General features: G+C 50.4%; 1 protein-coding gene across 4 annotated transcripts in view; it reads right to left on the bottom strand.

Moving 5' to 3' along the window:
* Positions 1 to 25,619, bottom strand: part of Rasgef1a (RasGEF domain family, member 1A) — an 80,466-nt gene that overhangs the window by 13,020 nt on the left and 41,827 nt on the right. The window contains exon 1 of one of the 4 annotated variants that reach the window (XM_232315.10): positions 12,327 to 12,478. The exons of 2 other annotated variants lie outside the window; for them this stretch is intronic. In XM_232315.10, coding sequence (XP_232315.7) covers positions 12,327 to 12,344 — 18 coding nt within the window. In that variant the 5' untranslated portion in view covers positions 12,345 to 12,478. Of the gene's footprint in view, positions 1 to 830; positions 984 to 12,326; positions 12,479 to 25,619 lie in introns of those variants that run through there. One more of the 4 variants, XM_039108790.2, reaches the window with a different exon arrangement.

Raw genomic sequence — 25,619 nt, 5'->3', positions numbered from 1 at the left:
CCAGGATGCAGAGAGAGAGAGCAGCAAAGGCAGGAGGAGAAAGGCTTGAGTTGGGAGCCTCAGGCTCTGGGAACCTCGGGGCAGTGGAAGTGTTGCTTCTGAAGTCTGCTAGGAAGCCAAAACTATAAAGTGTCAGTGCCAGGGCCCCATCACCTGCACCGCAGATGCCACTGATTGGTGTCACTTACATGTCACATGTGCACAGGGAGCCCACCCTGCATGGATTCTCTGTGAATAGTAAATGTGGTTGCTGGCACATAGTCTTGTTAAAATTCAAGATCTTGTTCCGGGCCTGGATCACCGAGAACCTGCCCCTGACCAAGACACAGGAGTGTCTCCCGTGCAGGCAAACAGAAGGCCAGGGAATCTGTACCCCAGCCTCCTGCACATCCCCAGCCTCCAATGTCTTGTGCCAGCTAAATGAGGTTCCCACCACTGTGGCTATACATAGCAGAGATGTCTCAAAGCCACCTTACTCAGCTCTCAAACCATCTGGGGGCAAACTTGGCACTGGCATTTTCTGAAGTTGTCCAGGTGCAAAGGAGCATCAGGAAGTCCCCTGCAAGGCAGACCCAGACCCCCAGTGAGGCTGCAACCATTCCAGAGGACTCAGGAAGTCTCCCAGGCCAGCCAGAGGGACTAGGATAGACCTGGAGTGGGCTGCTTTCTGAGGCCCATCTTTGCCTCTGCCCTTAATCCAAAAGAAGTTATGCTGGGCCACACTGCAGTCCTTACATGCATGGGGAACAGGCTGTACCTATCTGGCTTTACAGCTCCTCCCCCCTTCCTCTCTATTCAAGCAAGAAAACAAGCGCCTTCTAATTACAGACCTAATCAACTCCGTAAAGCACCTTGCAGCCAGACGATCCAAGTGACTCACTGTCTCCTTGCTGACAGTCGCTAAAGCTTTTCGATTCCCACATCAAGCCGGATGACATGAGGGCAGGTCCAGGGATCCAGGCTGCAGGGCTACCAGAAGGGTCTCTCCTGGCCGGAGGGAAGGAACCAGTTTCGACACCTGGGTTTACCTAGCTCTGTGGAGCCACCACTGAGGAAGGTAACCTCCCAACATGGGCAGAGTTCTCCTGGCCTGAGGCTGGGTGAGCAGACCACACCCAGTGCCTTTGGAACTACAGAGACCTTCAGGGTCGGGGTGCTCATGGAGGGCTGCCTAGCAGAAGTGAGGAAAGAAGCCACTGACACGGATGAGCTGCAGGCTGGCCAACTGGCCAGAGACAAGACGGCCAAACGCGGCAGGTCTAGGAGCTTCCTGTCACTACCCCATTGCCTCTTCCCAGCTCCCCTGCCACTACCTCTGCACAGCCTTTTTTTCCCTCAAGGCTCGACCTCGGTGCCTGCTCAGAAGTCTCCTGCTCCTTCCTGGTCAAGAAGCAGCTTGTGGGGGCCCTGCCGCCAGACCCATGCGTGCTGCCCCCTCCTGGGCCCAACAAGGAAGGCACTGCCTTGGGATGTTGTCTCAGTCAGGTCTACACCCCACCTCTGACCATCCAGCCCCCATTTCCCTAAGCTTTCTCCTGTCACTGCAGGTCCTAGACCCAGGACATGGGAGCGAGAGCTTGTCCTGTGGATTCAAGAATATGTTCTCCGTCTCCACATCTGTGATAAAACCTCTGGGCCCTGTCACCTCTAGCCTCTCCATGCCTGTTCCCTCAGACCTAACCAGGCAGATTTCTTTTTTTTTTTTTGGTTCTTTTTTTCGGAGCTGGGGACCGAACCCAGGGCCTTGCGCTTCCTAGGCAAGCGCTCTACCACTGAGCTAAATCCCCAACCCCCCAGGCAGATTTCTTATCCCTCCTCCCTGTAGGGTCATGTGGGGCTAAGTCAGAAGATGAAAAGGAGAATGTGTGTGTTCCCAGGGCAGTACCAGATATGGCCACGTCACCTGCGATGTGCCCTGACCCTTGGTTCACTGGTTCTTCCTGATTCTGACCATGGCCTCTGACCTAAGGCCGCAGAGCCATCTGTACACACTGAAGCTCTTGCTGAGGCAGGGGAGTGGCAGACCCATTCTGCCACGTGCATACCAGAGTCTGGGGTGGCTACAGGTGAGGCCAAGGAATGTCTAAGCCTCTTATGCAGATTTCCATCGTGGGACCCAGAGACCAGTAAGGAAGCTCTACCCCTCACTCCAGTTAGTCACCGAGCTCTGCCAAAGACACCCTGTGGTGTGCAAACATTCTCCCAACTCTGCACTCCCCCTGCTGCTTCCCCCCCCCCCGGGGACCACACTCCCCAATGGAGCGCTCAAACACAGCTCTGGGGATCTGGGCCTGGAAGAGAGCAGTCCTTGTTCCTCTCCCGTGCCCTTCCAGCATCCGGAACGTGCTCACGTGGATGGCTCCGAAGTGTAAGTGTAAGGGTGAGGAACTGCACACCTAGCACACCTAGCACACCTAGCAGAGAGCCAGCTTCCCTCCAGCTGTTGATGGGAGTAATCATTGCGTCTTTGTAAACCTCGGGACCCCCGCACCCGCAGACTGCAGCACGGCCAGCTGACCGCGGGAAGTGTAGTAGTGGGGTACATAAAGGATGGCTTCAAGCTCAGAACAAGCCCAGTGAGATGTGAGCCGGGCAGGCTGCAGTACGGGGAAGGAATAATGACCCCGGAGATGCTTCTGGCAGCTGTGTGCCAGAGCACAGCACAACCCCAGTGGCAGGCAGCCAGGGCAGAGAGACTCTGGACCTGACAGAGCTGAGAGAGTAAGAGCATTAGCAGTTTGTCTACAGCTGCAGGATACCCTGCGAAAGGACAAGGCGGTCAACAAGATTTGGCAACAGATCGTGAAGAAGGTCCCCTCTTCCAATCCCGGCAGAGATTTTAGTGCTCTTCTAGGCTCCAAGCAGCACAGACCTAGCTGGCTGTGATAAAATACCAAGCAACAGGGCTGAAATGAGAACAGGCTTGCTTTAACTCGCGGTCTTGGTGGGAAGGCTTAGAAGCAGGGGCTTGAGGCAACAGGTCACACTGTGTCCACAGTGGAGAAGCTGTGTTTGGAGACTACTGCCCTCTACTTATAAACTCTAGATGGGCTAAGCGACTCTGCCCCCTGGGGGGAGTGCTGGAACTGAGATTGGCTGCTGCAATGGAGACCCAAGGGTCCAGACCAGGGGTACCGCCTTACCTCACTACATGCTGTGTGGGGCTTCTTCACATCCACTCTTGGATGTGAACGGCCTGGGCCATTCTGCTGTCCTTTCTTTCCCTCTCTTGTGTGCTTTTCCTGCTTCCTCTACTAAGGATACCCATGGAGGACAAGAGCTAGGTAGAGTGGGGAAGCCTGGGTGTGGTTTGGCCTCCAGAGGTCTCATTAAAGACTTAGCCCCTGGCTGCTAACAATCAGCCTAGTGGGACCCAGGGGAAGCAGAGTTGCTGACTTCAGGACAGAGTCAAGTCACTGCAGGCTGCTCCCCTCACTCCTGTCCCGGAGTCTGCACCCCACCCTGTGACTGTATGCATGCTTTGGGGATATTCTCAGGAAACACGCCCTTATTTTTATCCCGTCAGTCTTTAACTTGATACCTCAGAGGCTCTAGACAGCAAGTTTGGGAATGGGGTAAGCAGAGTGAAGCTCTAAATGATTAGCTGGGACCAGAGCATTTTCCTTCAGGAGATGGGAACAGCAGGGGGTATAGAGAGGGGCAGTGCAGCCTGTTCCAAAGGACAGCTCTGGATCCTGGAACTTCTGAAACCCAGCTGCCTGCTTCTAACACCGACTTTCTCTAGCAGGTTCCTTCCCAAGAAGAGGTAAGGGTCAGCAGTCTTCCCAGTACACCTCACCCCAAGTATCTTTTTTTTTTCTTTTTTTTTCGGAGCTGGGGACCGAACCCAGGGCCTTGCGCTCCCTAGGCAAGTGCTCTACCGCTGAGCTAAATCCCCAACCCCCCAAGTATCTTTTATAAAGTGCAACTCTCCATCCCAGAGACACTAGGGGGAGAACTGTGGATGTCCCAGAGGGCTGCCCTTAAACACAGCCAACCCCATCCCAGCAGAGTAGGGCAATGGCCTAAGAAGGAACCAGTTTTACCTAGAGCTGGTAAGCAAGAGTCGGGCATCCTCTCTACAACTCTGAAGGAAAGAACTGCCACAGGGGGGATCGCCAAGGGCATTCGGAATTCCAGGGCCCTTCCCAGATTCGAGTCTGTGGTTCTAGAAATTTCTAAGAAATGTCGAAGTAGCTCTCAGCCAACCTGGTTGAATTTTTAAATCCTATTACTAGAAATCAGAGGAAGCCATGGGCTGGGCGTCAAAGTAACTGGACTCACATAAAACGGACTCTCCTATAGCACAGAAGGATGCTCCTTTCTCAGATAAGGACAGCAAGCCCTGGCCCTCGGGACCTGCATCCAACTGCTCAGGCTGGCAGTGATGTGCGGGTAAGCCTGGGCTCGCCTTCCCCCACAACCCCTCACCATCTCCTCAGGAGCACGAAGGAAGGCTGTGAGGGAGAGAGGAGGGCCGACCCTCCGCCCAGATGGACAGGTGGATGAAGGTAGTGTTCCTTCAGTGTTCTGCACATGGTTTCAGGGGCTCTGAGGCTCCCAGAGGGTTGTCCTTAAGGCCCCAGGCAAAGCAACCAGGATTTCTGAAAAACTAGGACAAAAATGGCCCTGAGGGTGTACTTTGCATAAATACCCAGGGTGCTGCCAGAAGGTGGAGGGGGCCATCAGCCGGCTCCCCTCACCCCCTCCCCGCCTCCGCCAGCTTGGGGAGGGGTCTGCTTTCTGAGGCAGCACCAGGCTTCTATTTTTTAACTCAACAAAAACTGAGGCTATTTTTAGCTCGGCAAGCTGCAGGACATCACAATTAGCAACTGAAAATTACACATCCTGCCTGTCTCTCCACTGCTGGCTGGGCGGGGGTGATCCAGGATGGAGCTGGGACCCAGCCCTGTGCCCCTACCCTCAAGGGCACAAAACCAAAAGGGCAGATCAGAGGTCGCAGTCAGGGCTGTGCTGGCTGCTTGGACTCAGGTGGAGGGCACATGAGCCCAACTCTGCCAGGGACCCTACAAAATGGCTTCTAATCACTCTTTCCAGAAAACATTAGCACTGAGCTGGGGCAAGGAGAGAGATGCCAGGGCGTTCACTCCTTGTTCATTAATGGATGCCCCCTAAGTACACAGCCAGCTTCCTGGAGCCGGTACAAACCCTTCAGTAAGGCTTCAGTGGGCCAGAGAATTTACCTCAGAGGCTTTGGGCCTCTCTGTCACATCTCCAGAAGGTTGCCATCAGATCACTGGCAGGGCCACCACACTCTCGAATACAGCAGTTCTAAATTGTAACTAGGAATCGGAGCGGGCACTGGGAAGGTGCAATTAGAAGACTTGGTGTGTTAGGTGAGTCAGGGCACACCTCTCCACAGGCTCAGCCACTCAGCCTTGAAAGGAGAGGCCCGAGAGCCAAGCATCTCCTGGTTTGGAAACTACTAGGCCCTCACTTGGGACCAACAGGGGACACAAATGAACTTCACACCTCTCCAGCCAAAGTCCCCTCAGGACAGGCACTTCCACATCACCTCACTGTACCCTTTTGTCACTACTACTCCCTCAGGATCTGGAGTATCATTTGTACTGAGGGCCAGTCAGGAATCTGCTGAGGAAAAACAAGGCTTCCATGCAGTTAACAGGCTCTCTTCTGCCCTATGCTAACAAAAACTTTAGCATCAATCCCCCTGCCCTTCTATCTGCAGTTCTCATTTCCCATATCCACTTGAAGCAGGAGATACTTGGGGAGCCCATGGCCCAGTCCCCCCCCCCGGGGGTTTGGCCCATGACCTGAGCTACAGGTAAGCTACTGTCTGAGAGTCAGCACAGGCTCTATCCAGACTCCCTCAAACCCAGGTCCTCTACACGATCAGATAAATGGCCTTCCAGGCTAAGCGGAGACATCTCTCGAGCTCCTCCCTTGAGCTCCTGTTGTGATCCCATCCTCTGGATCCACACACAGCCGGTAGGCAAGGTCCAGCCACAAGCATAGCCTAGGCCTGAGCTGGCCAGAAAGCAACTACATCATTCTGTTGAGATGAAGCACCTCTCCCCGTAACACATGACAGCAAAGTGAAGCTTCAAGGCTCGAGGCTTGGGATGCACCTGGCTGCTTTGACAAGGGCAGGACAGAGACTGGGAGCTGGTACTGGCCTTTCCCCGGCCAGGCCTCTGGGCCCCCTGTTAACACCTTGTAAGGCAGCCAGTTGGCCCATGGCACAGAGGGAAAGACAGAGGCTGCCTCTGACTCCTGGCAGATGGATTCCTTTGGCCTGCTATTCAGTCCTATCTCAGGCATGGAGGCTCAGAGCGGCTGTGGCCCAGGGTGACCACTTGCCTCCTGTCTTTTTATTAGGGGTGTAGAAATAGCAAGCTTCCTTCTGCTCAGAGGCCACTCTAGTTGTCACCCTCCTGTGCTTTCTACAGCAAGCAAGTTCTTGGGAGTACTGGCCCCTAATCCAGTGGCTGAGCTATGGGAACACCAAGCCCAGTGGCCATGAGATAGCTGGAGGTCAATGGGTCACACATTAACTCCCACATAAGGTTAACCTCAAGAAGCCATAGTTACAATGCCATAAAGGAAGGCCACATTTGGGGCTGGTAAGATGGCTCCTACGTAAAGGCACTTGTACCAAGACCAAAGGTCTACCTGAGTTTGAGCACCAGAACCCACATGGTGGAAATAGAGGACCCTTGCTGTTATCTGTGATCCATGCTGTGGCACGTGTCACACATACACACACACACAGACACTCACACATTCACACACACATGCACACATACACCACATACACACACACCACATAGACACACACAAACACCACACCACACACACACAAACACAAACACCACACCACGCACACGCACACCACATACACACACAACCCACACATACCACACACACACACATATGCACACACACATACACACACATGTACGCACACACACAAACACAACACCACATACACACACACCACATACACACACACACACACACACACACACACACACACACACACACACACACGTATCTTCTCTTAAAGAAGGATCGAGTTTGCCTTGCTCTTAGAATGGGCCAGGGCCTGGCATAGGGTAGCGGGCTGGGATCCCACAAGGAGGCGGCTGCCATGGGAACCAGAGAGCCAGCCACAGCACCTCCTCTGGTACTTCTCCACAAAGGCAGGGCCTGAGCACAACACGGATAATTGAAGCTTTGTTGCAGGCGCATGGCTCGTGTTTTCCTTCTGAAATCCTCTCTATTACCATATTTACTATGAATTAACGGAGGAATGCTGCCATCTCCACACTCCTAGCTACAGATCCTGCTACGTCTGAGCATTCCCCATCCTCTTCCCTCCCTCACTGCTCCTTCTTGTCCAGCAGCTTCTTCTGGTGGCTGCTCGGGGGACAGTATGTCATTGTCCACCAATAACTACCCCATTCTCAAAGTCCGAGAGCCGTGGGCTGGGAGCAGGTAGGATTTCAGAGAATCCCTGGCCTTTCCCAGCAGCGGGGTAGCTGCAAGCTTGCCTCCCACCAACCCGGGGCTTGGAAAGTTGCAGCTCTTGGCCTATGCTGTCATCTCCTCTGATGCTGACTCTGTAGGAATTAACCGCCTCCCTTGCGTGCAGTTTGGCTTCTGGATCTCGTATTTCTGGAGCCCAGCTGGCCACAGACATGGACAACAGGCAAATAGGGAATCTTAGCAAACGGCCATCCTCTTCCTAGGAGTTTTCCAGGGAGCTATGGAGGAGGGAGGAGAAGTGCCGTGGGAAGCCACCCTCGTGGGGTCCTCTTTCCCAAACAGTGTCCCCGAAGAACACTGGAATAGGAGGCTCTGTTGCCAGTCAGAGCCTAGTGCTGCAGCCAGGACTCTTGCCCGGATCCAACAGGAAGAGACCTGAGCACACTACTGACAGCTTGGCCCCAGCCATAGCCCTGCGCAAGGCTCATGGCATGACAGAGGCAACAAGCTGGTGGGGTCAGAGGCGAGGGCCCTAAGGAGGGTAGACCAGAAGGATGGATGGGAGGGAGGAGGAAGGCAGGCACTTCTCAGAGCTGTCAGCCACCCTCCATGGCTGCCTGTGGATGCTGAATTTAGACAAGGAACGGGGGTCCTTTTAATTTAAATGACACTTAATTAGACCGAGCAAAGATTTTTTTTCTTCTTTGTGTTTAAAAACAAATCATTCCACTTGCTTGGATTTTCATCTTGGCAGATGTCCAGAGACACATCCCTGAGACCCATATGGCTTGAAACAGGGAGCCTTCTGTGAGTCAGTGAGTGGGAAGGGTGGTGGAGGGGTGCCCACCTCTCTGCTGGGCCCTTGTCCAGTGGCTGCAGACTCGGAGGCAGGACAGGACACACGGCCAAGTCTCCCCATGCTGCATACAGGGCAGCATTCCTGTGTGCCCAGGCCCTGGAGGTTCATCCAGGGCCAGTGACATGGCCACCCCTGTCCTTCCCTAGGGCAACTCACGTTCCTACATCTTGTCTTCCAGGAAAAACTACAAATGTCCAAGGGACTGAAGCCATCATCCCAGGACTTACAGCCGATAGGTGATTCTCAGGGTGTTTAAGACCTTTGAGTGGAGACACCATCCTCAGGGATCCCTCACATAGCCAACAGTAGAGGACTCTTGGGAAGGTTGGGGCAGCCTGGGGTGAAAGCTGAAGAGAGTAGCTAGATCTTGAGAGACCAAACCAGGTGGAGGAGGGTAGCCCTCACAAAAGTTCTGAATAAAACAAAATTATGGCAGTGGAAACAGGGGAAGGACTTGCCGGGAGGTAAATAGATTTAGTGGAGGCAGAAGAACTCCTTAAATTCAAGAGCTGCCTCTTAGAAACACAACTAAAAAGTTAACATCTTGCAATGGGGCACAGCGGTTCACATCTTTAATTCCAGCACTTGGGAGACTGAGGCAGGAGGATCAGAAGTTCCAGGTCAGCCTGGGCCACACAGTGAGACTTAAGTCACAAAAACACCAAACAAACCAACTTTCCCGGGACTGGGGTGGAAGCATGGCTCAGTGGTCAGTACAGGCCTAACATGTACAAGGCCCTGGTTTCCACTGAGAGTCAGAGACAGGGAGAGAAAGACCATCCATCTAAGCAACAAAAGGAACGTAAAATGAGGGGGAAGCTTTTTACGAACCTCTACTCTGGAAAGTTTTACATGATCTGGAAGCCCTTTGAACTGGCATCTTCCTCAAAAATACAAATAATCAGAACAGACTAACCGTGTTTAGAACTTGAGTAGACCAGTAAGCACAACGCACATTAAGGAAGTTGGCGGCCACCTGAAGCTTGGGAGGACACAAAAGCAGGCCAAGAGGGCTCCTAAAATGAATTATTTTATGCCTTCGAGAATCAGAGAATTTTGTACCATACTTAAACCACTCAAAGCCAGACAGGTGGTGTATGCCTTTGATCCCACTGCTCTGAAGGCAGATCTCTATGAGTTGAAGGTCAGCCTGGGTTCCATAGTAAACCCAGAACAGCCAGAGCTAAAAGAAGAGATGCTATGCCTACCTCCAAAACAAAAACTAACTAAACAAACAGACAAACAAATTACTTCAGCCATACGCTCCTTCAGAAAAGCTTTCCTGCTCATCCTATGAGGCCAAGAGCTCCAGAGGAGACCAGCATCTGAGGAATGGAAGTGCGAGACACCTATAGCTGGAAAATACACCAGGAAACAGCATCACATCCACGAAGCAAACTCGGTAACCCTTTACAACACAGTAGAGCCTGGCCTAGCCAGATTTATTCCAGGAACATGGGGACAAAGTGCATAAGTCAACACATCGATAGGCTCGGCAGAAACTGTCGATGGCTCAGCTGGGTACAGGAAAGCCGTGATGAAACTGTAAATCCATTCCCTGTGAGCAACTCGGCAATGAGTGTGGGACTGGGGTGAGAACGGAGAGCTGCAGGTACCACAGGGCTGATGGCAGACTTCGGGAAATGGGTCAGTACTCCCGACAGTGAGGCAAGCCCAGGATGACGACTGCCACAGGTTGCTTTGCGTCCTGGGCTTCAGCACTCACGGATACAACTGACAGGGGTGCTGTGTCCACTGTCTTCCAGCCCTAGGCACCCAAGGGCCACCACTGCCAGAGGCTAGATTCCTCAGCTGCCTCCGCTCAGGAGCACAGAGAAAAAGATCAAGGGGCTTGAGCAAAGACTTGGGCCAGCAGACAGGGGCAGGCAGCCCAGCTGAGGGGCACCAGGATGGAGTAAACCCATCAGACTTCCGTACAGTAGACTGCACAGCCCCCAGCTGCATTTCACACCACCCTTGCAGACTACAGACTCCGTGGTCTCTGCAGGGGCTAATGATGCCTCCACCCTAGACCGACCCTCAATGCCCATGGACCTATCAGCTGCAAGGCCTCTGCTGTGCCATCGAAACACACCAAATCACCTCCCTCTCATCTTCTATTGTCTCTGTTGCTAGAATCCGAGCTCCCTGATTATGTTCCCTGATTGGCCCTGTCCTGGCCAGCACTATCCTTGACCCTCCCCGTGAAGCATCCAATGATGGCCTGAAGGCCCCAGGCATAGTCATCCCTCCCAAGACCCTAGGGACAATAGCCTGCCATGACAGTCTCAGGTGCTCCCAAAAGCCCAACCTCCCACACAGGTGACATTCCTTAAATGTTCCCATCCACTTAGCTCTCCCTCACTCTTCCCCAGTAGGGTCCTTATACCCACAGAACATCTCTGTGGCCTCCTCTGGCCACCCTGCCAAAGGCACAAACACCTCCCCACACTGGTAGTCAGCTCACTGGACACGAGTGTGCCACACATCCCTAGGGAGACCGGGGCAGGTCATGTAGCCCCCTGGTGGTTAGAATGATGTGTCTCACTGAGCTGGAGCACTGAGATGTCAATACAGGGCCCCTCCCTGTCTATGACCCTGCCAACCTGTTCCTCTACAAGAAGTGGGCAGCACAGCAGAGGTGACCGGGGACGGGTATTAGCAGAGGAAACAGCACCTGTGCCGTGAGCCAATGAAGTTGAGCATTGTTTTGCCTCTGCAGAACACCCAGAAGCATCCTTCCTGATGCACTCCTGTTGTGGGCTACTCCTCCATGTTCATCTTCAGTCCTTAATGTAACATGCCACGTATATCACTGCGGGGGTTCTTAACCTTCCTAATGCTGCGACCCTCTAATATGGTTCCTCCTGCTGTGCTCTGAGTCCCCAACAATAAAACTTATTTTGTTGGTACTTCATAACTATAATTTTGCTACTGTAACGAATTGTAATGTAAATATCTGATATGCAGGCTATCTGAGAGGCAGCCCCTGTGAGAGGGGCTTTAACCCAAGGGTTAAACCGACGGGTTAAGAACCAATGACTTTCTGAAACCCAGATGACTTTCTGAGCTCCACGAGGGTGTGAACTGTGGCCTGGTTAGTTCCCTGCAAACCACAGTGACAGTGCACAGCAGGTGCTTAATAAATGTGTGTTGGGTATCCTGCATCTTCAGCCCATCCGTGTTGGCCCTCCCTCTCCACCCTTCCACATCACTGCTCTGCACTGGCCTGGTCTAGGCAGGTCTGTGTACTGCTCCTGAATCGCACTGCCCACCGTGGCTCAAAAAAGGCTTCTACGAAACAGCTAGGAAGGTACAGGGATGGCTCCGGCTCAGGGTTAATTTTAGGGAAATTCTCAGCCTTCCCCACACCGGCCACTCTTTTCTTTAAACACATGACATTTGAGAATGCACAGGCACAGCCTTGCCCCCACACTTGCCTCCTCTTAACGGCTCTCACTTAAACCTCCCACATATAAACACGTCCTCTCTCCCGCCCACACATCGCACATACAAGCACACACCTCCCACATGATCAACCACTCCATCACAGACCGCCCCCACTCCAAGCACTTATGGAGTAAATAGTGGTTCTGAGCCCAGGGATGGGGAAAATTCCAGGATCGCCACTGCTCTTTACAAGTGTGCCCTGTCCGGGGCAGCCTTTGCTTTCTTCTGCTGCACCCCGACCCCACCGCCGAACACCCCCACCCCCACGCCCACCCCCAAAGATTTTCAAGTGGCGCTTTACTTCGGAGTCTCTGGTGTCAACAGAAGCTAGGAAGGCAGCAGCTGCACTTTGGGTGAGGTCCAAGTGGCGGCAGGTGTCCGGGTAGGGACAGGAGAGAGAGTTGCCCTGGCTGTCCTGGGCCAGCTCCCTACTGGCCTCGCTTTCCAAGCTCCGGAGCACAGAAACCTTAACCTTGCTGCTCTGCTGTGGTCAAGACACTGCCCTGGAGTGCTCCTAACCCGCAGTCCCGCACTGCCACAGCCCTACCTGGCGCTCCAGAAACATCCTGGCTGCGGCTCCCGCTACCTGACCGACCCTCAGACGGTGTAGAAGCTCTCGACTACCCTCCGGGGCTGAGCCAGTGCCGCCCAAGCCCCGGGACTTCCCTCGGTGGCCTAGACACCTCCCGGCCTGGGCGGGGCTGGCGAGCCTCGTGAACAAGACCCTGGGAGGGGCACTAGCAAGGGACAGGGCGAGGCACAGTGAGGCGTTTGCACCCGCGGGGCTCATGGTTCTAGCTTTGAGGATGGCGTAAGGGCGGGGTGGGTTGTCTGCTGGTGAAGTCCTGGGAGAGCCAGGAAGGGCTCCTGTCTCCTCCGTGGATACTGAACACTACAGAAATACCGCAGGTGCCCAAGCAGCGCTTAGTTCAAATGCCTCCCCTGCTGGGTACTCACTCCACACAGCTGTGGTCTGAAGTGTCTTTAATTCTCTGTCCTTCTATCTTCCCCCAGGACACCAGGGATACAACAGCTGCTAATCTGAGTGAGAGTAAGGGGCGTGCCTGGCGCGTGGCTCGGTGGCTCAGAGGATCTACCTCACCCTAGCCCCAGCACGAGGAAAGGATCCTGCCAGATGCCTCCCACTGCTGCTCCAACTCTGAGAGTTTAGATGGCAGAGGTGGCTGAAATGAAGAACGCCTCTGGGGATCTGGCTGGGAAGGGAGAGAGAACTGGCCCAGGCTCTAGGAGTCAAAGCTGGTCACTCATGCTATACGGAGGAGCTCTCAGCTGAAACCACAGACAGGAGCAGAGGATGCCCAGGGGACTGAGACAACCCTACGACAGCACACAAGCAAGCCACGGTGCCCGATGGAGACTGATGACCCGGACTTTATCCCACACTGTCTGCTCTCTGCCCAACAGCCTGGAGAAGCGCACTTCCCTCCTGCCATCTCCCTTCCCTTCCTTCTCCATCAGCTCTCTTCTCAAAGATCTGTCAGCAGGTGACCCTCTTGGGTAGTGAGTTCTGTCTTGAGGAGCTCTGAATGCTAGGCCAATCCCTTCTCTCCTAGGAGGACACAAAGGCATGACGACATCCATGTTCTCCGGGTTCTGCCTTCCCTTACTTCTCTACCAGCTCACGCAGTAGCTGGACCTCACCTTTCTTCTCAGGGGCTTCAGAGCCCAGAGTATTCATTACCTCCTGAGGACGGGCAGGCCCCCTCTTCCAGCCCTGCATCTCCTTCCAGGGGATGCAAAGCTCACAGTGACCTCTGCTGGTGGATCCTGTCAAGACCCCACCTAGACCCTTGGGTGCTGGGCCCTTGCTAGGCTTGGGTCATTCCTTCAGATTGCTCTAATACCAAGAGGGGCAAAACTGGAGTCCTACTTCTGGGAATGCACCTATTCCTGCCTTCTTTCGCCCCGTTCCTTGACTCTGCAGGACACCTGGGTCCTAAGAGGGTGATGGCATTTCTCCCACACATGAAGTAAAAAACCCAGTTTTCTACCCTCTCTGGAGCAAGCTCTTCCCTCTGCCCCTCTGAACATAACCATCTCAGGCTATAGGAGGGCACTGGTGGCTGTGGAGCCCCTTAATGTCTTTCAGTACTGTCCCAGAGTCACTTCCTGTAGCGCATACTCACAAACGTCATCAGCATTATCCGAGATCATCGGTGAAGTAGATTCCCCCAACCCCCAGAGGAAAGAGAGCCCATCTAGCCCCATCTGTGGCAAACATGGATGAAGCTGTCTTTGTCACAAGTCTGACCTCAGCATTGATATATGCAGCAATCCATATCCTTCCCAGTGTCCAGGGACTTAGGGAGACTGGCAGGCTAACCGCCAACACCTGTTAGATGTCCTGCTCAAAACTATCCCACAGCCAGGGCTTGTGGTGCCCAACGCAGCACCACTGCCCTTTCTAGGCTTAGCTCTGGAAAATAGAGAAGTGATGTGGTCTGTAGACATCTGCTGGGGTTGTTGGAAAGGCAAACATGTGGGAGAAGATGCGCCCCTCCTTACTCCCGACAGTGAAGGCTGAACTTAACAGTCCTTGTCTATAAGAGACTACAATGAGAGTGGTTGAAAAAAGGCAGGGAAGCCTGGCTCTGTGATGACAGTGACCTGGGCCATCCTCATAAGCACAGGACAAAATGCTAGGTTATAGCATTTGTCTGATCCTGCAGGTGGATGGAATCCACTGGGGCCCAAGTAAGGTCTGGGAGCTCTGGCCTTAACTTGCAATGTCTCAGTGATGATCCCGGGTTCTCAGGGTTCTGGTGCTCTGTCCCTGCTCGGACCTCAGTTCTTCTAACCTGACTTAGCATGGAGCCACTCCCCCATAGGAGTCTGTCTATATGTCATCTTCTCAATGACTTCTTCAAAAGTCACCTTGCATCTTCCCTCACACTGGGTTTCCTCCCTGAGTTACTCAGTCCAGCATTATCCAGTTACTCAGTCTGGATTACCGATCAGTAACATGGCTGTGCATAGGGCATGGGGGAATCCATCTACGGAACACATGTGTGTACACACTTGTATGTCTGCAGATACAGATGTGGCCACGGAGTTGGATATGATTGGTGGTGTGGATTTAGTGACCCTGATATGTGGATATGAACAGAAATGGATAGAGATAGGACAATGGAATATGGATAAAGATATAGATCCGCATGTGTAAAGAAAGAATTTATGGGCAAAACTAGACTTGGATAGAGAGATAAATATAGGTATGAGATATAGATGTGGTTGTGGGTATAGGCAGCACAGGCAGCACAGGGCTCAAATCCGTAATATATAAGAACTTAACGAGTCAAAAGACCCTGTTCTCGCAATGAATAAATTATGGAGAGGTACTTCACGGTAGAGCAGCAGGTTTAAGTCACCAGAGTTTATTAGTCATCGGCCAGAAAGAAACTAAAACCACACTGTGAGAGTCCCACACACCCACCAGACTGGTAAAAATGAAAAAGCAGAAAATGCCAAGTGCTGGCAAGAAGATGGCAAAACCGTCAGCTGCTGGTGGCAACATGGCCAGGGCAGCCATGTGAGGGCAAGTGAGTACCAACTGTCTTCTGGGAGCTGAGCGTACGCCCTGAGGATACAGGCTTGGCAGAAATGCTCACAGGCTGACACCTAGAGGCTCGTGAGCATTGTCTGCAATGGCTTCCAACTAAAACCAACCCTGGCACCCTCCACAGAGGACATCTCAAGACAGGCAGAACCCAGAGCACTTCATTACCATGTAGCCACCACCTCAGAAGGTCCCTAAGGGAAAACTATACACAAAGGAAGAAGGACAGTTCCAATCATAAGGCACGGGAAGGAAAAGCCCTCGCAGGAGGAGTGAACAGAGGAAGGCTAGCGATCTACCATTTCCAACGCAGTGAACTAGCAGGTAACTGGAGAGAAAGAAAATAGTAAAAATGTATCCAATCAATTGGATAAATAACCAACACGGTCACAGAGATTCAGGCTGGGAAATGGCTCCATGAACAAAGAAAGTGCTTATGAAGAAAGCACGAGAACTCAGTTCAAATCTCTGGCACTGACACGGAAGTTGAGGTAGCAGTACTTGTGGATGAAGACACCCAAAGCTGACATCCAACCCCTTTAAGTGCACACACAAATGAGTGCATTCATGTGTGTGCATGCACACGCACACACGCACACACACACATCTAATTACTGGACATACCATAATAATGCCCTTAGCTATAAATGACCCCAACACACTGATACTACAGAAATGTAGAGTAGGTGACCAGATTAAAGAGTGGGGTGGGGAATTCAACTATCTTTTGTTTTCAAAAATCACACCTCACTAGCAAAGACACCACAAACTGAGAGATACGGGGTGTAAAACCATTTGTCAAGTGAATAGTAAGAAGCTTAAAACAAACATTGTGTAGTTATTGATAGTTGATAAAGTAGACTTCAAATCAGAATTGATCAGAAGAGCTTAAAAATAAAAGGTCCTGCCAATAAAAGGAATAACTCATCAAGAAAATATAATGATAGTAATTACATATACTCCAAACCAGGCTCCCAGTTTTATAAACCACTAGTGGGCATGAAAATTAGATACACTCTGATATCATACAAATGAATGGTTTCACCTCATCCTAGTAATCTCTAGATAGGTGTCACCCACTTGAACAGATGCATCCACATAAATTCAAAAAGAGAGGGAGGGAGACCAAATTAATAGAATTAAGTATAAAAAAAGTGGAGACTACAACAGATCCCAATGAGACCCAGAGAATAATTAAGGAATACTTTGAAAATCTATTTTTTAAACCTAAGAGAGATGGATGTATTCCTACACGCATATGATCTCATGATCTGTTTCTTAAACCAAGAGGGCATAAGACAACTTAGACAGATCCATGCTAAGCAGCCATGTTGAAGCAGTAGTAAAGGCTCCCAACACAGCAAAGCCTAGGACTGGATAAATTCACTGCTAAATTCAGAGACAGAGAGAGGGAGGGAGAGGGGGAGGGAGAGGGAGAGAAGGAGGGAGAGAAGGAGGGAGAGAGAGGGAGGGGGAGGGGGAGGGAGAGGAAGAGAAGGAGGGAGAGAGAGGGAGGGGGAGGGAGAGGGAGAGAGAGGGAGAGGGAGAGAAGGAGGGAGAGGAACACACACACACACACACACAGAGAGAGAGAGAGAGAGAGAGAGAGAGAGAGAGAGAGAGAGAGACTTACCAAAAACAGGTAAGTACATAACAAAAAAGAAAATGGCCACTATGAACATAGGTACAAAAGGAAGTTGTTAAATTTTTGCAAACTGAATCCAGGAACACATTAGTAAGACCATGACGGGCTCCATTCCTGAGAAGCAAGGCTGGTTCGACATTCCTGGATGAGTAAGAGGAAAGCTGTGCTCCTCATCTAATACATATAAGGACAGAAATTGCATAATCAACTCAATGCAGGAAAGGGCTTCAGTGAAGTTCTACATCCCTTTATTGTTTAAAAAAAAAAAAAAGGAAAGAAAGAACCCTGAAGAAATGTGGAATAGAACACACATACCTAAACCTAGCAAAGGCTATAGGTGACAAAATAAATAGGGGAAACTGAAAGCATTTCTTCTACACTCTGGAATAAATCAAGGCTGCCTGCTTCTCCCCATTTACTCAATATGATACGGAATATTGCTCAAACTCCAGTATCAACAGTCTCAAAGTGAAAACAAAAACAAACAAACAAAACCCACCTAGGAATAAATCTAGCCAAGGAGGTGATGGCATCTACACTAGAGAAAGAGACCGGAGAAGACATCAACAGATGGAAAGACCCCCCCTGTACTCTTGGATTAGAAATTAATATTTTTAAAACGGCCATATTACCAAAAGCGATCTACACAGTCAATGTATCCCCATTGGAATCTCAATTATACTTTCCCCAGTGCTAAGAAATCCCCAAATTCATATTTCCATACGGAAGACCCCAAAGAGACAAAGCAGTCCATAGCAGAAAGAGCGACACTGTAGGCAGCACAATACCTGACCTCAAACTGCACCACAGAGCCACAGTCACAAAGCCAAACCAACAGAATACAGGGTAAGGCCCAGAAATAAACACGTAGCAACAGCCCATCTACTTCTGACAAAGATATCACACAGTGGAGAAAAGCTAACGTCTCTGACAACGCTGCTGGGAGAGTGGGGTCTTGGCATGCAGGAGAGTGACAGTTCAACCTACACCCCTCAGCACACAGGAAAACCAGTCAAAAACAGATTCTGTGCCTTCGCATAAGACCTGAAACTTCGAACCTGAAAAGGGGAATAGAGGTGCAACATTTCATCATGTAGCCAAGGAGCTTTTGAAATAAAGTCTCTAATACTACAGGGAATGATCCCAAGAGTCAACAAATGAACTTGCACAATATTGGGAAGCCTTCACAAGGAGAAGGAGCCAGGGTGAAAGTATCAGGTTACAGAAAGGGGCAAAATATTTCTCAAGTATACAGTGGACAAGTGTTTGATGGACATAGAGAATATATACAGAATTGTAAAAACTGAATTCCTAGCAAAATCCCTAATTATCTCATCAATAAGTGGGCGATTGAGGTCAATAGACAACTCTCAAAAGCAATACAGGGGGTGGGGAGATGCCCAGTGCCCACTTAAGAGCCAGGTGGCACATACCTGTAACCTCGATGCTGTGCTGGCAGAGACAAGTGGGTCCTGAAGTGCACACCAGCCAGTGAGCGTCAGATTCAGTGAGAGACCCTACTCAAGGAGTAAAGTGGGCAGCATTGAGAAAGACGCCTCGTGTTGATCTCTGCTCCTGCATGCATGTGCACATACATATACATGTGCACTAGCCCACACTAACAAGTACATCAAGCACCAAAAAAATCAAACAAGGGGCTGGAGAGAGGGCACAGCGGATAAGAACGCTGGCTACTCTTACAGAGGACTCAGATTTGATTCCCAGCACCCACATGGCAGCTCATAACTGTCTGTACCTCCAATCCAAAGGGATCCAACGCCACCTTCTGGCCTCTGAGGGCACTGCATGTATGTAGTATACTACATGTATGTGGTATGCAGTCAAAACACCCATACACGCAAAATAATTTTTAAAAAATTAAGTGAAAGAAAAATCAAGTGACAGGCCTGGAGAGATGGTTCAGTGGTTAAAAGCACTTTCTGCTCTTACAGAGGACCCAGGTTCACACCCCACATGGTGGTTTACAAACAGTTCCAGGTGGTCGTCTATGGTCACCAGGCACTCACATGCAGGCAAAAGCACTCAAACACACACATAAAATTATTTAAGAATAGGAGGAGGAGGATGAGGAGGAGGAGGAAGAGGAAGAAGAGGAGGAAGAGGAGGAAGAAGAGGAAGAGGAGGAGGAAGATGAAGAGGAGGAGGAGGGAATAGAGGAACAGGAAGAGGAAATCAACAAATACAGGTGAGGATGTGGGAAGAGATTATGTGAGAAGTCTCTAGTGTTGTAAACTGGTACGACCACTTTGGAAATCAGTATGGAGATTTCTCAAAAAACGACTGCAGCGACCATCAGAGACGGCTGTTCCACTTTTGGAATAAATATTTGAAATATTCTATGTCAACATACCACAGAGACATCCACACATCCGTATTGCTGCTTTACTCACAGTACCCAAGAAACAGAGCCAACTTAGATATCTGTCAATAAATGATAAAGAAAATTTGACACATTACAGAATATATTTTTGTCCAACTATAAAGGTAAAGGAAGCCTGAAGAAAGTGGATAGAACTGTATATCATTATGTTAACTGGAATAAGCCAGATTCAGGAAGACATACTTCATGTTTTTCTTCACATGTGGATCCCCAAACAGAGAGAGAGAGAGAGCGCGCACATATTTGTGCATGTATGTGTGTACATGTGAGGATGTGTGTGAAAGAGAGTATGCATGAGTGTGTGAGTGTGTGTTTGCAAATGTGTGTGTCTCTGAGTGTGTGGGTGAGTGTGTGTGAGAGAGTGTGTGTGTTTTCATACGAGGGTTTACATGTGTGGAGACTGATCTCAGTGCCAGGCATTATTTCTTGGGTGCAGTCCACTTCGGTTTTGAGTCAGGGTCTCTCACAGATTAGACCAGGCCGGCTGGCCAGTGAGCCCCTCGGAGATCCTCAATGCCATGTTACAAGCACATATCACATTGCCCAAGGCCCTCTTTTTTATTTTTTAAGAATGTCATACATTAATATATATTTACATAATTCACATCCCTTCCTCTTCCCCTCCAGCTCCCCCAAGTCCCCCCAAGTTCATGACCCTTTCTCTATTATTGTCACTCACACTGAGTTGGGTGTGGTGATATGTGCTTATAACACATCACATATTAGCATTGTTCGTTTGTACTTATGTTTAAGGCTGCCCGCTTTGGGCTGGATTGGGGTTGGAGAGTCCATCACAGAGCTTGTCCCTAGAGGAAACTGATTCTCTTTCTCTCAGCAGTGTTGGTTGTCTGTGGTGCATCATGGTGAGGTGGGCCTTGTGAAATTCTCCGCATCCATGTTGGCATGTTGACTGCTGTGGTTGTCATGCAGGCCTTGTTTGGGCAACCAAATCATTGGCTTTCATGGGTACAGCGTCCTGTAGAAGAGATGAGCTGGTGTCCTGGTCCCCAGGCACTTAGAATCTTTCCATCCTCTCCTCTGTGATGTTCCCTGAGACTTATTGTAGGAGTCGAAATGTAAATGTACCAATTGGAGCTGGGGACACACACACACACACACACACACACACACACACACACACACACACACCGTCACCTGTGCTCTGCATTTTAACAAGCTGTGGATGCTGTAATTGTCTCCATCTTCTGAGGAAAGGAAGCTTTTTTGATGAAGGGTGAGACTTAGTCTGGTTGGGCAGGTGCACAAGCTTCATGATCCTAGGGGGACCAGGACTGCACGGACAGCTACAAAATCCTTGAGGACTTCCATTCCTTCCTGTTTGGGCCAGGGACTTGCTATGCAGCCAGGACAGCTTGTGACTCTTGACTCTCCTCCTCCAGCCTCCTGAGTTCAGGCATTACAGTCTGTGCACTGAGCCTAGGTCTAACAATTCTTTACACACTAAAACTACCCAAAAATGTAAATAAAGGAGAAAGCCAGCCATGGTGGCCCATCACAGCTGTGAGTCTCTAGGACTTCAGGCTAGGCAGTGTTTCCTTTATGACACCCAAACCATAAGTAACCAAACAAACAAACAACAACAATAAAACAGGTAAGTTGGACCTTATCTCAAAAGACACTATTTAGAAATTGTCCAAGGCATGCATGGTGGCATGTGTCTGTAATTCCAGCACTCTGTGGCTAAGGCAAGAGAATGATGGGCTTGAGGCCATCCTTAGATGCACAGTGAAATCCTGTTGAAAGAAAGAAAGAAAGAAAGAAAGAAAGGGAGAAAGAAAGAGTAAGGGAGGGAGGGAGGAAGAGAGGGACAGAAGGAAGAGAAGGAGGGAGGTAGAGAGAGAGAGAGAGAGAGAGAGAGAGAGAGAGAGAGAGAGAGACAATGGAAAAGAATGTGTGCATACCCCAAATGCCGTAAAGCTCTAATATCCGGAATATAAAAAGAACTCTTAGAACTCAATGACGGAGCCTAGGTGTCCAACGACAGAAGAACAGATTTTTTTAATGCACATATGTACACAGCGGATTGTTTTCAGTCATAAAGAAAAAGGAAGTCACTTGGTTTGCAGGAAAATGGATGCAACTGAAGAAATCGTATTGAGCTAATTAAGCCAATCCCAGAGAAACAAATACACTCTCTGTTGTTTGTTGTTTCTAGATTTTGTATAGCGACACAAAATCCTGTGTGTGCATATGGCATAAAGTAGAAACAAAAACCACCCAGGGAACAAAGGGAGCTATAGGAAGGCCAGAGGATACTCTATATAAGCAATATATACCTGTGTGGAATGCCCTTGTATGACACAATACCATGTACAATAAATATGCACAGTGGAAGCTTTTAATTATATTAAAAATAATTTAATGATAGACATCATAATTAAAAATGGGAAACAGAGCTGAAAATATATTTCTCCAAATAGGGTACACTCATGCTTGGTAAACGCATGAAATTGTTGAGTAAAGTTAATTGCCGGGAAAGTACAGAACCAAACCACAATGAGGCAGTAGCTCACACCACTGAGACAGGTATTGTCAAGAGACGGATACGGATGGTGCTGACACTCACAGTGCTGGCGAAGACTCGAGGTTGTGCAGTTGCTTTGCAAAACAGACCGCCAGTTCTTTACACCGCTAAACGGTTATTACAGGACTTGGCAAGTCCATGTCTACATATATATCCAAGACATTTGAGCACATGCCCACACAAACACTTGTGTACAGATGGTGGGAGCTGCTGGGTATGAGAACGGGCGGTGGCTGCTCATGGAGACAGGCTTTCGTTTTTATAATGAAAGTGTCCTGGAGTGTGGTGATGATTCCGCAGCCTGTAGATAGCCTGAAAGTCACTGGTTTAGCCATTTAAAAGACTTACGCTATACAAGTCGGGATCTGAATCCATTGATGGCTGACAGTGCACTCCCAGGATGGGACCCAAGCCCCTCCCTTCTCCATAGACCAATAGTTGGCAGGGGACTGCTGCAGACTTAATCTCCATTTATTTAATGGTGAATGAGAGCCAGACATTCTTCTTTCTTAAAATGTTTCTCCAAGGGCCTCACCTTTATTCAACTGGCTTGTGGAGGTGTTGTTGTCGTTGTTGTTGTTGTTGTTGTGGCTGCTGCTGCTGCTTTTCCTCACCCATTCGGTCATTATCTACCTAGTTAGTATAGGTGGGCTTGGACTGTTTCAAGTAGTGGTAAGAAGCATAAATATGAACACGCAAGTCCTGGTCATGAGGCTAACCTGGTTTAAAGAAGACGTAAATACTAAGTAACATATTCCGCAGTGGGCAGGGAATGCTACAGAGAAAGAGAGTAGGCAGGATGGGTCGGGAGCCCTGTTTATGCAGACAGGTTTAAAGGCATATCTGCCAGGAGCAACCTTTGTAGGAAACGTCTCTGCAAAAGCCTTGGGCAGGAGCACGGTGGTCTATAAAGGACCAGTGAGGAGGCCAATGTTGCTGGAGCGTAGCTGGGGAGCTCAGAGAGGAGAACGGTTCCTGGTGAGGCTTCGGGGACAGGAAATGGGTTTGTAGAGATTTCCTGAATTACGGTGGTACGCAGTACGCATCGTCCATAAACTCCCAGTGAACACACGAACCCAAGCTCACTGCCAAACTCTCTCTATATCACAGTTGTCAGGTTCCCTGAACTGGGGGTCACCCACAGTTCATGGGATTTGGGGCCACTAAGTAAAATGAGGGTGGGTGATTTGAACGTAAACATTGCAACACAGCCTGGCAACTCGGATGGCTACAACTCACAGGCAGGGCGTGTTAGCGTTTTTTTGTCTAAGCTCCACCCCACAGTTACCTGGCAACAGCCAGGTATGCCTCACTCACCATAAAAGGAGCTGCTCAACCCCTCCTCTCTCTTGCTCTTTTTGTTTCTGTTCTGTCCTTTTGCCCTCTTTCTCTCTCCCCATTCCCTTCCCCACTTCTCTCCACATTGCCTCAAGGAAGACACTAGGAATAAGAGGCCATGGCCACTGACCTCCAAGTGTACCCTCCTTTTAGGTTCCAGCCAAATCACATGATAGTCACGTGTGAGGAGGAAACCAGGAGGACCTCTTTTTACAATGAAGAACACAGACCTGTGTGGCAGATCACAGCAAAGGACAGGGTTCCCCATCAAACCTCTTCTGGTGGATTTGACCCCATCAGAATGCTACACACTTTTGCTAAGAATGGCACTTCATTCACATGTACACCCCAAGTTTGCTTTCTACAAAAGGAATTTTGGAAAGAAAAGGTTTATTTGGCTTACATGAACCTATCATGACAAACCATCCAGGGATAACAGGGCAGGCACCCAAGCCTCGAACCTGAGGCAGGGATTGAAGCAGAGGCCATGGAGGAATGCTGCTTATTGGCTTGCTCCCATGGCTTACTCAGCCTGCTTTTTTATCCACCCCAGGACTACCTGCCCAACAATGGCATCGCCCAGAGTGGGCTGGGTCTTTTCACATCAATCATTAATCAAGAAGATGTCCCACAGACATGCTTACAGGCCAATCTGAGGGGCCTTTTCTCGATTGAGGTTCCCTCTTTCCAGACGATCCTCACTTGTGTCAAGTTGACAAAAACTAGCAAGTCTATCATCCTGGGAAGAGCCAACTACTGGTGAGTCACAATGGGATTAGGCCATGAGTCTACGGAGGGCTAGGAGATGTGCGAGATGGAGAGACCCCAGGTATAGCCCTGTCAGGGTCAGGCAGTTGGTCAGGGTCTACCCTGTTGGGAAGGTGCCCTTCTCCCCGCCCCTCCCCCCATTCCTAGGGTGCTGCCAGCCATCTCTCCAGAGTAGTAAAAAGGACTAATGACCTTTGCACCTCTTGTAAAGAAGTCTCAGAACCTGTGACCTTACACGAGTGACATCTGGCAGGCCCACACTGTCCCATTATATTCAGAAATACCCAAAATAGCACTCCACTCTACACTAAGTTTCTGAAGCCTTCAGCACCTCAGGAATGTATGCTGTCCTCAAGCACACAGCAAGATATGGAACCGTCCAAGCCCTGCATAGCCAACATAGAATGAGTATGTCAGTGTCTACCCACGGCTCTGGCCGACTGGGATTATCACCAGTGGGCCAGCTCTATGTCACTCAGAAAGAACTTTCTGGGGGGTCCATGGCTTGTGGCATCCACGGAGTCGAGGACAAAGGATACTCCTGGAGCTTTGCGGGTCTCCATCCCAAAAACTGACACAGCCACCAAGGTCCTTAGCCAGGTGACGATGCTCCCGGGAACATGCTAATATGCAGGTTCAATGTATATTTTTAAAACAAGTTTATTCGGTGCTCTCTGCAGGTGCAGCCCCCGAGGGAGACAGCACAGAGCCTGTAGCAGGGTCTCACAGGGTAAAGGAGTCAGCGAAAGTCTTTAGCCTCTTTTGGAAAATGTAGCTTGGTGCTGTGCACCTAAGAGACCCAGCACAGCTGCCAGGCAGGAATCCCCCCCCACCCCACCCCACCCCCCACCCCCCGCCATTGTTAAGACTGTGTCCTGGAGGGAGGGAGCCAGTCTTCAACCCAGTGTAGTTGGCGCACTCACGGATTTCCTGGTTCCCAGTTGGCAGGGCTGATTTGCCAAAGATCCCTCCGTAAGTACCAGGCCAGGAGGGAATGGCTGAGAAGGCACCAGAAACCCAGGAATGCCCCAGAAGAGGTATGGTGGGGGCCGATTTGTAGATCTTCTGTACCTCCATGTCCGAGGCTCAGTTTTTGTTCCCATCCCAGCCCTAGCATGAGAACCAATCAGCCACCACCCTACTGAGAAGCATCCCTGTGCATCTGGCATTAGGTTCCTGCTATTCCTTGTCATCCTCCCTGCAGTGAGGGGTCTGCATGCAGCCTGCCTGGGCCAGCAACACCACCCCAATGCCAGAAAGGGCCTGCTTGCCATTCTGCAAATTCGCCTGCTACCAGGAGTGCTCCAGGAAGTACCATTTCTGCAGCAGCCCCGGTGCCTTCCAGAACACACGAGAAAATAAAGCCACGTACACTGGCTGAGTCACCTTTGGATTCCAGCTAAGTGAGACACTGGCGTGTGAAGGATGCAGACAACTGTGAGGACCGCTGGAGCCTGCGGCCAGCTCCCATGCATCCACAGGGGTCAGGGGACCACACTGCCCTCTAGTTGTGGGGGCTCTGTGCAGGTAGTGAGGATGCTCAATGTGGGAGCTGGTGTAAGGCAA

Source organism: Rattus norvegicus, chromosome 4 (assembly GCF_036323735.1).
Source record: "Rattus norvegicus strain BN/NHsdMcwi chromosome 4, GRCr8, whole genome shotgun sequence".
In the NCBI taxonomy this organism is placed as follows: Eukaryota; Metazoa; Chordata; class Mammalia; order Rodentia; family Muridae; genus Rattus; species Rattus norvegicus.
This window is presented reverse-complemented; position numbering and strand designations above follow the sequence as displayed.